Source organism: Salvelinus alpinus, chromosome 21, assembly GCF_045679555.1.
Source record: "Salvelinus alpinus chromosome 21, SLU_Salpinus.1, whole genome shotgun sequence".
Classification (NCBI taxonomy): Eukaryota; Metazoa; Chordata; class Actinopteri; order Salmoniformes; family Salmonidae; genus Salvelinus; species Salvelinus alpinus.
In genome coordinates this window covers 10,006,655-10,020,685 of record NC_092106.1, presented here as the reverse complement: position 1 = coordinate 10,020,685, position 14,031 = coordinate 10,006,655, and the positions used below count along the sequence as shown (strand labels likewise).

Below are 14,031 nucleotides of genomic sequence, written 5' to 3'. Positions count from 1 at the left end.
TTCTGCCTTTCTATTGTTGTGCTCTCTTGCGTTTAACCCTCTTATGTCTCAATTTCCCCCTCTAGTCTCTTCCTCATTCTTACTGTCTTCTCTCTTCTTCTGTCAATTTCTCACTCATCTGTCTGTCTCTCTCTCCTCCTCTCACTATGGGCCCTAATTGCCCTCCCAAAGGGGTGTGTGTGTGTGTGTGTGTGTGTGTGTGTGTGTGTGTGTGTGTGTGTGTGTGTGTGTGTGTGTGTGTGTGTGTGTGTGTGTGTGTGTGTGTGTGTGTGTGTGTGTGTGTGTGTGTGTGTGTGTGTGTGTGCGCGCTGTAAGTCGACAATAATTACAGTGCCAGTGTACCCTTGCCTTTAAAAGGTGATGAGTGTGACGGGAGCCCCACTTATTTTCGCCTCATTTTGCCCTACCTCGGCCTGTTTGCTTTCCCAGAACCCCGGTGGCTCTGGAAACAAACACAACTGGAGACAAAGCAACAACAAAAAAACTCCACATTTTATCCTCCAGGAATGTACCCTAGGAGCGCTCCACTCTGCTCGACTCCGTCAGGGTTGGGGGCCATTGAAGCTCCCTTCCCGGTCATAAGGCCCTGCCATCCCCACCTCTCGCCCCCTCCCACCCCCCTCTCTCATGCATACTTTGTCTGTTTGTTTATTTACACCCGTTTATTTTTGCAGTCAAGTTGGCTTCATCTTATTTTAACGCCTCTTTGTTTTTCTGTTGTTGGCTTGTTCTCGCTGGCCAGAATGGTAACTGGGTCTCTGGGTGGACCGCAGCCGCCCTCACGGTTACTCAGATCTCTCTGTTAAACTCAGACCAACAGAATGAACAGCTACCCTGGATAGGTTCCTTAGTGGTTTCTCCATCGGGTTGGCATCTGGAGAGAGAGTTGTCTGTAGGATGTGGTGTTATCAGATGGGCTTGTTGGCCACTTAGAAAGCCTGCTGGTTATGGGACTATTGGGCCCTGGAGGGCTCTGATAAAGCGCTGACAGCTAGCCTAGATAAGGCCTTTTAGCCTGACTACTGATCACTACATTGGAGGTGGTAGACTTGGAGTGTTTTGTGCTCTGGGCCTGTGGATTGGCCAGACACATTTTGAAGCCCCCTTCTTTCCTAAGGCCCTTAGCCCAGCTCGGAGTGCTCTCTCCCAGGCTTCGCGGGGATGTTAGTCTGTGTTTTTAGGGGGGACATATAATTTTTCTCATTAGACTAGAGCATGGCTCTATTTCCCAGGTCAGAGAGAGGAGCACGAAAGGAAAACACAAATATTGTAACTGTCAGGCCTTTGCCACTTTATTAATTGCTAGGTTTGCTTTCTTGGGCTTCTCAGTGTGTTTACAATAAGGATCGGTGTAGGGCTCAAATATACGTTTTTTTTCTCACGCAGAAAGCCTTGACGATAGTTCAATTACAAATGACCCTAAGACAGCTAACAGAGAATCATCTGGATGAACTGAAGGGACGACGCAGGAGAGGGACAAAGAAGGGACTTTTGTCCATTTGAGCAACTATGCTTCGGCATTTTGTGTTATGAAGTCAGAAACAAATGAACATGAAGTATGAATGATGAGATTATGATGAAGATTGTATTTTGTTTATTTTGTCAATAAACATACTGACATGCATTTACAGAATCACATTCACAGTATCTCTCTCTCTCTCTCTCTCTCTCTCTCTCTCTCTCTCTCTCTCTTTCTCTCTCTCAGGACTACCTGGGTTGCATCATTGACTGTGGGGACCTGCCGCTCAAGCCGGAAGAAGTCAGCACTCTGTTCTGCAACATTGAGGACATCTATGAGTTCAACAGGTGGGTTAGTGTGTGTTTTCTCTGTCTCTGTCTGCTTACATGTTAGACCTACTTCATCCTCACTGGTCACCACAGCTGTTAGACTGTACCAGCCCTGAACTGGGGTCGATGAGATGTGTCCTCATGCTTTTGTGTAGATCTTAACATGTCGCAGGTAGGCTACGTCTTTCATCTCAGTGCAATGTCTTAATGGTGATCAATGCTACCACCTGTCAACGAAAATTGAAACTTTTCCATTTCACTCGGCTCAATTTCACTCAGCTCTGGTCCGTGTAAAATCCTACAACTATGGTGGTGAAATCTCTCCTGCAGCTGCTTTTAAACCCTACCCTCCTTTCTCCTCTGTTTCTCCGCTTGTCTCTGTCCTCTCATTCCTCTGCTCCATGCTCTCTCTCTCTCTTTCTGTGTCGAGGCAGCTTGTGTACAGGCTGCAGCCTGGGTGGCAGGGATGTCCGTTTAATGTGCTGCAGACACAACGGCTGGCCCAGGCCCCAGGCCTCCACCAGACAGACAATGTGCAGACACAGGGACACAGGGACAGAGAGACACAGGGACACAGGGACACAGGGACAGAGAGACAGAGAGACAGAGAGACAGAGAGACACAGGGACAGAGAGACAGAGAGACACAGGGACACAGGGACAGAGAGACAGAGAGACAGAGAGACAGAGAGACAGAGAGAGTATAAGATAGAGAGACAGAGAGACACAGGGACAGAGAGACAGAGAGACACAGGGACAGAGAGACAGAGAGACAGAGAGACAGAGAGACACAGGGACACAGGGACAGAGAGACACAGGGACAGAGAGACAGAGAGACAGAGAGACAGAGAGAGTATAAGACAGAGAGACAGAGAGACAGAGAGAGTATAAGATAGAGAGACAGAGACAGAAAGAGTATAAAGAGACAGAGAGAGAGGGGGGAAGGGAGGGAGAGACAGAGAGACAGAGACAGAGAGAGTATAAGATAGAGAGACAGAGAGACACAGGGACAGAGAGACAGAGAGACAGAGAGAGTATAAGTTAGAGAGACAGAGACAGAAAGAGTATAAAGACACAGAGAGAGAGAGAGAAAGAGTATAAAGACACACAGAGAGAGAGAGAAAGGGGTGGGAGAGAGAGAGATGCAGACAAAAAAAGACAACGAGAGAGACTTGGAATAAGGGGTACTATCCAGCGAGCCCAGTTATGGTCACAGCAGCTCTCAAAGTGAAGGTATACGTCTTAAGTCTCGGTTCACCAGATTTTGCATTCCACAACCACAGAGGAGGCTTGAGATTGATTATATGTGTGAGATTATGTTCCGTACACAGTGGCACGGCAGCATATCTGCGCTGCACTCCAGATAGATGTTATCAGATTGCTGTTTACGCTGATAGTAGAGATCCATTTATATGTTTCCTGGAAACCGTTTACAGGAGAGTAAGGAGACAACCATTTGGCTCACTATAGTTGCTCAAGCAATTTCACTTTGTTTAACTGTAGCCTGAATTTCATACATTTCCCAGTTTCAGGAGTGATGCATTGGTACAGTATTTATGATTATTTGTCTAGAATAGTGAATGTGTCAATGAAAAACCTAAATGATTACTATGTCAGTAGCTCAGTCGAGTGATGGGAACGTTGAGGAGGGAGAAATGGCACGGATGAGTTTGGACCCGGCGGCTTCCAGTGAAGCCCTGGGAAGAGTACCGCTCAAATTCTTCATATTTCCTCAACGCTCCTCGCCCTGCCCCCCTGCTGACACTCTTGTTTTCACACTTCAGTCTCAGGGCCCATGCCAAGTCGTCTCTTTTCATTACACCCCCCCCCCCCCCCCCCCATGAGTAAGTACTCACACCCTTCTCCAACTCCAATATGCTTCCTGCCCCCGGTTCTCATGGGAAATGGCCTCACTGTTGCAGAAAGAAACAGAGAGAGTGAGGGATTTCTCCCGTCTGCTCCAGACTCTGTGCAGTGTAACTCATTGCAGTACAGTAAAGTATGCGCATCAGTGCCAGGGGTTTATCCCCATCGCTCGTTGCTGTGGGGCTAGCTAGGCCATAAATTACATTTGTTTGTAATGAACAGAATGAGAGCAGTCAGTTCCCTAACAGGCTCCCAGGGAGAGAAAAAAAACGAATTGTTTGCTAACTCTCTTTTTTTCATCACTCAAAGTAGCACACTGTTCATCTCAGGAAGAAAAAAAAGGATTGACCTCATTTTTATCCTCTCCTTTCCCCAATAAGAAGAGAAAAAATCAACCTTTTTCTCCCTTGTCCTTTTTCTTGTCCTGCCTTTTCTAAATCTCATCTCCTCATCGCTGTGGTATGCAGCCCCTGTATCCATACTGGTGTTGTTACGTCTACTTTCTTGGCCTGTTCTCCAGGCAGCATACGGATGTCGTTTGCCGTGGCCCGCCGCGGTGGACAAAGCCTGGTGTAGAGTTCTGGACCCTGCTGTGAGCAGACCGAACCGCAGCAAGAGACAGGGCATAGCTTGGTGAACAGTACAGCCAGGACAAACAGACAGACAGACAGACAGACATGCTCTGTACTATTCTAGTAGTTAGTCAAAGGCCAGTAGTGCGTTCAATCTTGTCCATCTTTATTAGATTCACGCTGTGTAGAAACTGTAGCTGAACAGGCCACTATGATAGTCAGATAAGTGCTAAATTGTCTAGTCTGTCACGGAAAAAGGATCCTGCATCACTGGCCTGGTACCTTATAGATTTATCTCTATGGATACGTGACGAATACGTGGAATTGTGACCTCTAACTTTTTCTAACCCAACTCTTAATGAGTGACCGAGAGACAGACACGGAGACAGAGAGATTAGTCAGGCCTGAGCTTATCAAGATGACTTAACCGTCTCTTGCTTAGAATCCCTGCCCATCCTCTCTTTCGTCTCTCTGTTCCAAATCCCTCGTTTGGAAAGTTTGCCAGAGACGTTGAATCCTCTGTAGTCTAATAGAGCGCGTATGAGAAACACAGAAACAGAGAGACAGAGAGACAGAGAAAGATAGAGACTTTACTACTGCACATGAAGATGTTTAATTGCATTGTTTGAGTGCCATGATTTATCTCTTGTATCTGTCTAAGGCCTGGTGCAAAGCCAGCCACGGCTCACACGCAAAGTACATTTCAACTAGAAACGTAGACGTTTCAAAATGAACAATTTTTTGTTGTTGTTGCGTGCAGCCCCTGTACAGTATAATGACAATGAGAGGTAGAGGATCTGATAGAATAGCCTAATAAGAAACAAATGTTCTGTATAATATCACGAGTTTCAAAGCTGGCTATGGACAGCGTATAATGATAGTGCATGACGTTACAGTATAAACAGATCAATTACCTCCAGTGGCTGTAGATAATGGTTTTATAACCCGTTTGGTGTACCACCACTATTTCTTACACTGTTGGTATTTAAGTTGTGCCATAGAGTTGAAGTCAATTGGAATGTGGACGTGTGGCACCATAGAAATATAGAAGTAGAATTATTGCAATGGTCTGAGGGGCTTTTCCCCGTTCTAGAAATTATATTTCTATGTGTGACTATGTCTGATTCATTCAACTTCTCATGGAGTAGACGCAATGCTTGTGGAACGTACAGTAGGGGGGCTGGGCTCCTGGGGCCCATCGCTCATATCCCGGTGGCGGCCTGTGTGTGGTGACATTTAGTCAAGCCTGGTTAGTTCCTCCCCTACGTGTTATTTAGGCCTCACTGTGACCCCTGCATGCATGGCTCGGGTCACGGCTCCTATGAAGTCCCACACGAGAGACATAACCCCTTACCCTCTCACTCCTGTCCAGCCAGAGTCGTTCTGAGTGCTAAGCCCCCTCACCTGTTCACAGTCATCCCTGTGACCCGGAGGTCTGCCTGGGAGGGAATCTTCCCTCTTACCCTGGTTGGCTGGGATCCAGGAAGGGCCAGTCCCCCAAAACCGTGCTGTCTGTTTTAATCTGCCGTGGCTCGTGTGGGAGTGGCTGGTGTTGCTGAGGATGCGGGTGTCACATGAAAGAAGTTCTCACTTTGAGAGAGGCGGTGAAGTCGGCATGTGAAGATACGCAGGGAATGGATTGGGAACATAAAGCCAGCAAAGTTCAAGTGCATATAAACATTCTGATTTAGGGATGTAGATAGGTCTCTGTTGTTTTTGTCTGGCACTTACTGTGTAGTTGCTAAAGAGGAAACAGATCTGCAAGTGCTCTAATCTAATGCAGAGATCACACTCCGTGAGAGAGGGATGCTTATTAAAGGAGAAAGGAGGGAAGTGAGGCGTACAGGAGGAAAAGAGAAGGGGGAACTGGCTGTATGGGAGGTAAATAAACTAGGGCTCCCCACAAGCACAATGAAAATAGAGGTTCAGAAGTACGTCAATGGAAAGAATGGAACAAAGGGAGGGAGCGTGTGAGTTCAGTGATGCAGTGCGCCTCGCAGGTGACCCCCCCCCCCCCCCCCCCCCCTGTTTGACTGTAATGCTTTGTGAAATATATGACTGTAGAAGGATCATCTAGAGGAGGCTCCTCTTTCCTCTCACAGTTCACCCTCTATCTAGAGGAGGAGCAAATGCACATACGTTAATAACCAGATTGTCATGTGTCATCTAGCACAGGGAAGAACAATACACAAATAGTGAGGAAATAAAATCAGTAGTCTTGATTTAAAACTCTAGGTTTTCTCTGACCTCAAATATGGAGCATCTCTGTTAAAAGTCTATGGATGGAGTGTTTTAGTAACGAAAAGCTGAGAAAGCAATTAGTAGGTTTGTTACAAGCATAACTCAAGTCCAAGGCCCTGACAGCCAAATACTTTCCAGGGCTTTTGTCTTAAAGTACCAGGCCCTGCTAGTAAGTGCCAAGCCTTAATTAAATCCAATGTTTGCAAACATGCTGTAGCACTGCAGATGTAGTCTTGTTGAAAGCCCTTTGCTCTTGCAGATGGAGGAAATGTCTCCGTGGTGGAATGTTCTTTGTTCCCTCTTTCTCTTTGTCTTTGTCTGTCAACAACAGGATTCAGACATCAGTCAGGGCCAGTGGCACGCAGAGACACCCTGCTCTGTGGCCATTTGATAAAAACCACCCGTAATTCCCCCTTGCTTCCCGCAAAACCCTAATGACGCCCTCTTACCGCGGAGGGAAGCCGCGAAACAAGCCTCGTCTCCGAGGGAGGAGAGAGTGACGCGAAAGAATGGAGGGCTGCGGTTTCGCTCCAAACGTTTCCCCACATCCATATGAAGGCGAACTCCGGGTGTTTACAGAGCGCCTCTCTGTTTTCCTTGGGAAGAGGGGGGATCCCGGGAGACTGACCAGTCCGGCAGCCCTGGGCCTCTCAGAGATGCGGAGAAGTTGGGCTTCGCTAATGAACTGAGTGCAGATGGGCTGCTCATCACGTCGTGTAACCTCAGATATGGGCTGATGGGGCCGCGGTGAATGACACCTTCAGTTTCAGCTCACTGTCCAGGAATGTGAGGCTAGTTGTCTCTGTCGAGATGTCCCAGTAAACCACCAGAGACTGACATTACAGCCATTAGCCACATCAACCTCCATCTTCTCCTAATCGGAGCCGCAATTCAAAACGCATCGCTGTCCCTCAACCCTCCCCTCCTCACTACTATTCCTTACCTTTTCCACCATCTCCAGCCAAGACAATTCTGCACTGATAGTTTTGATTCATTCAGATACTGAAAGGAGAGACCCGCCGCTCTCTCCCCCAAAATGACATCCATGAAGTAGGATGTTAATCAAAAGTTACAGGCTCCTGGAGAGAGCTTGCATATGTGTTTCATAAGAGTTCTGTCCATGGTGATGACGGGGCTAGGGTGAGCTCGTGGCACGGGACCACAGGTGAAACGGGTGCACGCGGTTATTTGACCCTTGAAGTAAACACTCGCCCCCTGTCCCCTGTTAAAAGTAGTCTGATCCATGTCTGTGTTTGTAAGGTGTTGGGGAGGCGGGGGGGGGGGGGCTGTAGTGGGACAGCTGGAAGGGGGTTCTGGTTGGGGTTGGCTGATGTGGGGCTCGATGTGTCTCATCTGCATGCATTTAGGAGATAGTTTGGAAGGAAATGAATCCTTTGTGGAAATGGAGTTGGGATTTGGGATCCGTCCCTGCCAGGACCGTCTTCGACACCAGCTCCAAGGGCCTCGGTGGAGACGGAATAACAGTCTCCAAACAAAGTTCTCATGAACTCTCCTAGACCTCGACAAACTCACATGCACTCATAAGCACTGCACCGTGTCTACCAAGCAATGTCTGTGCTGTCCATTGTATATAGCAGTGTATGTGCTCATCATTATGTGTTATGAGTAGTTGTTACATGGATGTTACAGTATTTGACAGTGATATGTTTTATCATGACTGAGAATTGTTGTACTGATTTGTAGAGCATGAGTCCCAGGGATGTAGACAGGGATGACTTCTGTGTGTTGCAGTGATATGTTTACATTGCTGTACTGGTGTTCTCATGGCCCATAACTGACCTCTGTCTGTCTGTCTCTCCCACAGTGAGCTTCTGGAGGACCTGGAGAGGAGTCCTCATGCGGCTGCCATCGCCGAGTGCTTCATTGAGAGGGTGAGTCACCACATTGTCGTGATAAAGCACAAACGACCAGTACATTCACATTTTCTTGTGGGTGTTCCGATGTTCTAAACCAGTGTTTCCTGATTGGTTGGTCACAGTCAGCCCCTCTTGGGTCATTGCTTAAGACTGGCTTGCTGTGTAGGCTAATAAAGGCTATGACAATATGGTGCTTGTATACAGTAGCTATTTTGTTCTCTGGATGCAGAGCGCTGTTAAAATGTCAAGCGAGCAGATCGTGTGAAACAAACTTTTGTTTCGGGCCAAGTAGAGAACCACAGCTGTTTGAAGTGGGCCACTGACATTGGGTAGTGTGTCAGAGGAAATGTTTGTACTTGGGCTATGTGAGTGTGCGTAGGCCCGTGACCAGAGAGGTATGGTGATTTGGTCTGGTTCTGAAGCGGTGGTGGCGCTGACCCTTTAACCCATGTGCTCACTACAGTTGAGTGGGTCTGCACACCCGCATGGTGCCGTACTGTAGTCGCCTGAGTAATGACACAGAACCACCGCTGATAAAACAGGAACAGTGAAGGGTCCAATCGACCAGGGAAACAGGCTCTCCTTTGTGTCGGCTGGGAAAATGGCCAGCGTCTATGTCCCTGACTCCCGGGGTATGCCTCCATATGTGGGGCTGCGGACACGCCTGGCCCTGCCAAAGCTGGAAAAAGACCCAAGAACCAGAATCCCATTTACGGTCCAGGATCCAAGGATGCCTATTCTTAGTCCCGTCTCCAGCCTGTACTTTCCAGACCCTCTTATCCAGCAGGTCGCTATAGTTCTCTGCTATTGAATGGGCTACTGTTGTGGCCAATTATAGATGGCTGGGGGAAAAAAGAGTACATTCGATTAAGCCATTACCGGCAAGGTTATTCTGGGTTTTGCGATGCTGCTCTGAGCTAGACTAACCTCTCTAAACACGGTGAGGACAACGGCCCCTCGCTACTGCAGACTACGTGGAGGTGGCGATATAGGAAATAGTCAGGGCCAGTGTGGAACGCGGGAAACGCAATTCAAACGTGACCGTTTCTGCTTGGAATGAGGCCGTACGTGCTCTTAGGTTAGGTGTAGTCAGACACTGGGTCTGTATGGAGTCAGCTGTAGCCTGTAACAATTCACCATCTGCTAAGCTATGAATCTCCAACCCTAGACCTGCTGGCTATATGTACGACTGAGTGGTAAAGACAAGTATACATACATACACAAGTGTTTGGAACATAATATTCAGTTGACCTCACAGAACCATTATCTAAACCTGTAGCAGCCATTTTGGACTGTTTATGAGTTGTGTGTATGTTGTCTGTCAAGGGTTATTTTTTTTACTCATTTTGTACACTAGAGGGGTCATGGGTCACTGGTCGCATGTGTATATAGGTAGCACAGGTGACCAGGAAGGGTTAGAATAGGTGACCAGGATGGGTTAGCACAGGTGACCAGGATGGGTTAGCACAGGTGACCAGGATGGGTTAGCACAGGTGACCAGGAAGGGTTAGAATAGGTGACCAGGATGGGTTAGAACAGGTGACCAGGATGGGTTAGCACAGGTGACCAGGAAGGGTTAGAATAGGTGACCAGGATGGGTTAGCACAGGTGACCATGAAGGGTTAGCACAGATGACCAGGAAGGGTTAGAATAGGTGACCAGGATGGGTTAGAATAGGTGACCAGGATGGGTTAGCACAGGTGACCATGAAGGGTTAGAATAGGTGACCAGGATGGGTTAGAACAGGTGACCAGGATGGGTTAGCACAGGTGACCATGAAGGGTTAGAATAGGTGACCAGGATGGGTTAGCACAGGTGACCATGAAGGGTTAGCACAGGTGACCATGAAGGGTTAGCACAGGTGACCAGGAAGGGTTAGAATAGGTGACCAGGATGGGTTAGAACAGGTGACCAGGATGGGTTAGAACAGGTGACCAGGATGGGTTAGCACAGGTGACCAGGATGGGTTAGCACAGGTGACCAGGATGGGTTAGAACAGGTGACCAGGATGGGTTAGCACAGGTGACCAGGAAGGGTTAGCACAGGTGACCAGGAAGGGTTAGCACAGGTGACCAGGATGGGTTAGCACAGGTGACCATGAAGGGTTAGCACAGGTGACCATGAAGGGTTAGCACAGGTGACCATGAAGGGTTAGCACAGGTGACCAGGATGGGTTAGCACAGGTGACCAGGATGGGTTAGAACAGGTGACCAGGAAGGGTTAGCACAGGTGACCATGAAGGGTTAGCACAGGTGACCAGGATTGGATAACAAGGTGACCATGAAGGGTTAGCACAGGTGACCGGGCAGGGTTAGCACAGGTGACCGGGCAGGGTTAGCACAGGTGAGAGGAGAGGGCATACAGTTCTTATCGTATCACATATACACCTTATAGAATGCCTCTCTGCACCTTTCGTACAGGAATATGTGTTTCAGAGCTATTTATATTTATAGACGCAATAAATGGGAACTTCACCCCAAAAGAGTAACGTTTTGTAAAGCTGATTTGTGGATGTGGACAGCTCTCTCCTGTGCCAGTGGCAGTCATAGGGAATCGCCACTACAAAGCCTACTTAAATGTAAAATGCAATTAGGTTTCTTTAACTTTCTTAGATGAGCTGTTGAGATGAGCTGTTTCTTGGATGAGAATACATAAGTCGGGGAATGGGGTTTTGTAAGGAGATAAAAACAAAGTGTTTATTTCTGAGTGAGACCTGGAGAATGATCCTCATGTGAGGAGAGCTGTCACATAATCCTAGGGGGGTTTGTAGCAGAGTGAACATGGAGACCAAAGCTCCGTGTCCCTGGTCTTTCTCACACATCGGTTTATTTTCTCTCCCTTTGTTTAGAGCGAAGCCTTCGACATATATACCCTCTACTGTATGAACTACCCCAAGTAAGTCACACGCACGCACACACACACACACACACACGCACGCACGCACACACACACACGCACACACACACACACACACACACACACACACACACACACACACACACACACACACACACACACACACACACACACACACACACACACACACACACACACACACACACACACACACACACACACACACACACACCACTGTACTGGTGTGCACTGTCATTTGACCTAAAACATTGAATGATAGCTATTGTGAAGGGACCTGGGGTGAGAATGTAATGAGTTCAACACAGTGGACAAGTGAAGTTCAAAATACACATTTGAACTTGTTACAAGTGGTATAAATATACAATTGTATATGATGGTGGGGGGAAAGAGTACAGTTGTAATCCCCGTCCTTTAGAGAGAGACATGAGTGGAAGGAAGATTATTGCTGATGATCATTAAGTACGTTTACATGCACACAAAAAAATGGATATTAAACTGACTATGGCAGAAGGCTGAGTGTAACATTACTCATGTAAACACCTTACTCTGCTTATCTTAATCGGCGTAAAGGTCAAAATCCAAGTAAGCATACAGTACGCCGGTTAAAACACCCGTTTTTCTGAGCAATCTTTTCGAATTATTAGGACATAAACAGCTTAATCAGCGTTCCAGCTGTGTATTTGATCTGCACATGTGCCAGCACCGGGAAGCGCAGGCCTCCCTCTTACGTGAGTTCGGAAAAACTGAAAGTAAGCATCTTGTAAATAGTTTTCACATACAAATTGTACAAACTCAGAATCAAAAAGTCTTCGCCAAAATAACACGGTCACTGTGGTGGAACGTTTGTTGTGACTGTCGATTTTTCTGCATTTATCAAATTTACCATCAGGTGACCTGATTTCAGATGTGTCCATGTAAACAGGATTATTAGGGAAATCATTCTACTTGCAGAGCATGTAAACGTTTTAAACAAACTATTAGATTAACCTGACTATCTACAATAATCACATTATTGTGTGCACGTAACCGTACTCAGCGTCTTGAATAGATCTATTTGAACTACTCAGTGGTCGGAATGACAAGTGAAACCATCACATTAAGTTCATCCAATGAAAGACTATAGTGACTGATTTAATGATCGCGGTTCGATTCGGTCACTGGTCAAACAGGCTAACTCACAGTGTATTGTGCGTGTAAAAAACAAACCCATCACAAGCATTTTAGAGGCGGCGTCTTTCACGGCCCATCAATTCTAATCCCAAGGGCCACTACTACTTGACTGGCAGATGTTTGAATAGGACTGGATCGCTGCCCATCACCATGACGATGCGGTGTTCCACATGCTCCGTGTAAACAGCCTTTCGTGCGTCTGTCACAGAGAATAGAAACAGAATTATATTTGTTATGAGACATTGATGGTGCCCTGACCATGTACGTGAGCTGCAGTATGTGCATTCATCCAGTGATGTCTTAAAAAGACCAGTTCATAGCTCATACCGAGATATGCTGTTAACAGATATCAGAGCTTTTGCCTGAGAAAGACATCCCAGTCGGACAGCAAGGGGACTGCAGCAGAATGTTTTACTATATGTAAATAGTTGCGTTCAGACAAAAAGAGGCCCCTCTGAAGAGGGGACCGAAGGCATATGCTGAACACATTACTGTACGCTTCACCATGAGATTAAGTGCTGTCTGGCATAGCAATGAGCCAACTGATGAGTCTTACTGTGAACCCCCCCCTCTTCCACCAACAACCTCCACCCCCTCTTCTCTTGGATCTCTTTCCCCAGCTCGGTGGCTGTTCTGAGGGACTGCATGAAGAACAAGAGCCTGGTGGGCTTCTTCCAGGAGAGGCAGACCACCCTGTGCCACTCCCTGCCCCTAGAGACCTACCTTCTGAAGCCAGTGCAGAGGATCCTCAAGTACCACCTCCTGTTGCAGGTCAGTATAGGTCATGGCCTGGGTCAGAGAGACAATACAATGATACTGATCCAATAAAATGAATGTCAAACTTATTCAGAGAATACGACTATATGTATAAACCCTTTATTTTACACAGAGGAATGGTACAGGGCCCGTTGTAGACTGAGTTTCCCTTCAATCCAAAACATCCTGTTTCTTACTCTGCACTCCTTGCCTTTATTAGTGAGTGATACTCAGCAGACCAGCGGTGCAGCTAGCGAGTAAATAAAGCATAGAGACGCTGTGAAATGAAACAAGGACCCTATCAATAAACGAAAGCCCCCCAAGTCACGCAGACTCTCAACTCATGGCATTTAACTAGCTGTATTTGGACACTGATCAACTACCTAGGCTTCTCTCTCCAAGCGCACCTCTGTGGTGGTTATTCTCAAGTATGGATAGCTGCAGCCCAATGTGGCAAGTGGGCGTGTCGAAAGGAGTGGGTTTATGGAAAGTGAATCGGCTCATTTCAAAGCCGCTAAACCAGTGCAAATGAGGGAGTTCTATTAACCTGAGCCATGGTGCACTGGTTTATGGCCCCATTGCCCTGTGATGTGAACAATAATCTGTGCCGCTCTGTCATGTTGTCAACAAGGCAGCATGGTGAAACATCTCTTTTCCATCAAATATATATTTGAATTGAGGCTTATTGGAATTGATCCCCTCATTGGCTAACGCACCGGTGTTGTATGGAGCTGCTTGACGACCTGAGGTGCTTCCCACTGGAGGGTGTCTTATCACAGTGTCACAGGCGGTAGATAACGTAGCAATTTTTCCCACAACCATCTCGATGTCACTTTGATACACACAGTCAGCAACAACACTGGGACACTGTGTCCTTCGCTCTCG

General features: G+C 47.2%; 1 protein-coding gene across 3 annotated transcripts in view; it reads left to right on the top strand.

The window, feature by feature from the left end:
* LOC139547792 (pleckstrin homology domain-containing family G member 2-like) overlaps nucleotides 1-14,031 on the top strand; it is a 54,963-nt gene that overhangs the window by 37,936 nt on the left and 2,996 nt on the right. For all 3 annotated transcript variants that reach the window (XM_071356865.1, XM_071356867.1, XM_071356866.1), the window contains 4 exons: nucleotides 1,706-1,806; nucleotides 8,292-8,358; nucleotides 11,192-11,238; nucleotides 13,011-13,161. In XM_071356865.1, coding sequence (XP_071212966.1) covers nucleotides 1,706-1,806; nucleotides 8,292-8,358; nucleotides 11,192-11,238; nucleotides 13,011-13,161 — 366 coding nt within the window. The remainder of the gene's footprint in view (nucleotides 1-1,705; nucleotides 1,807-8,291; nucleotides 8,359-11,191; nucleotides 11,239-13,010; nucleotides 13,162-14,031) is intronic.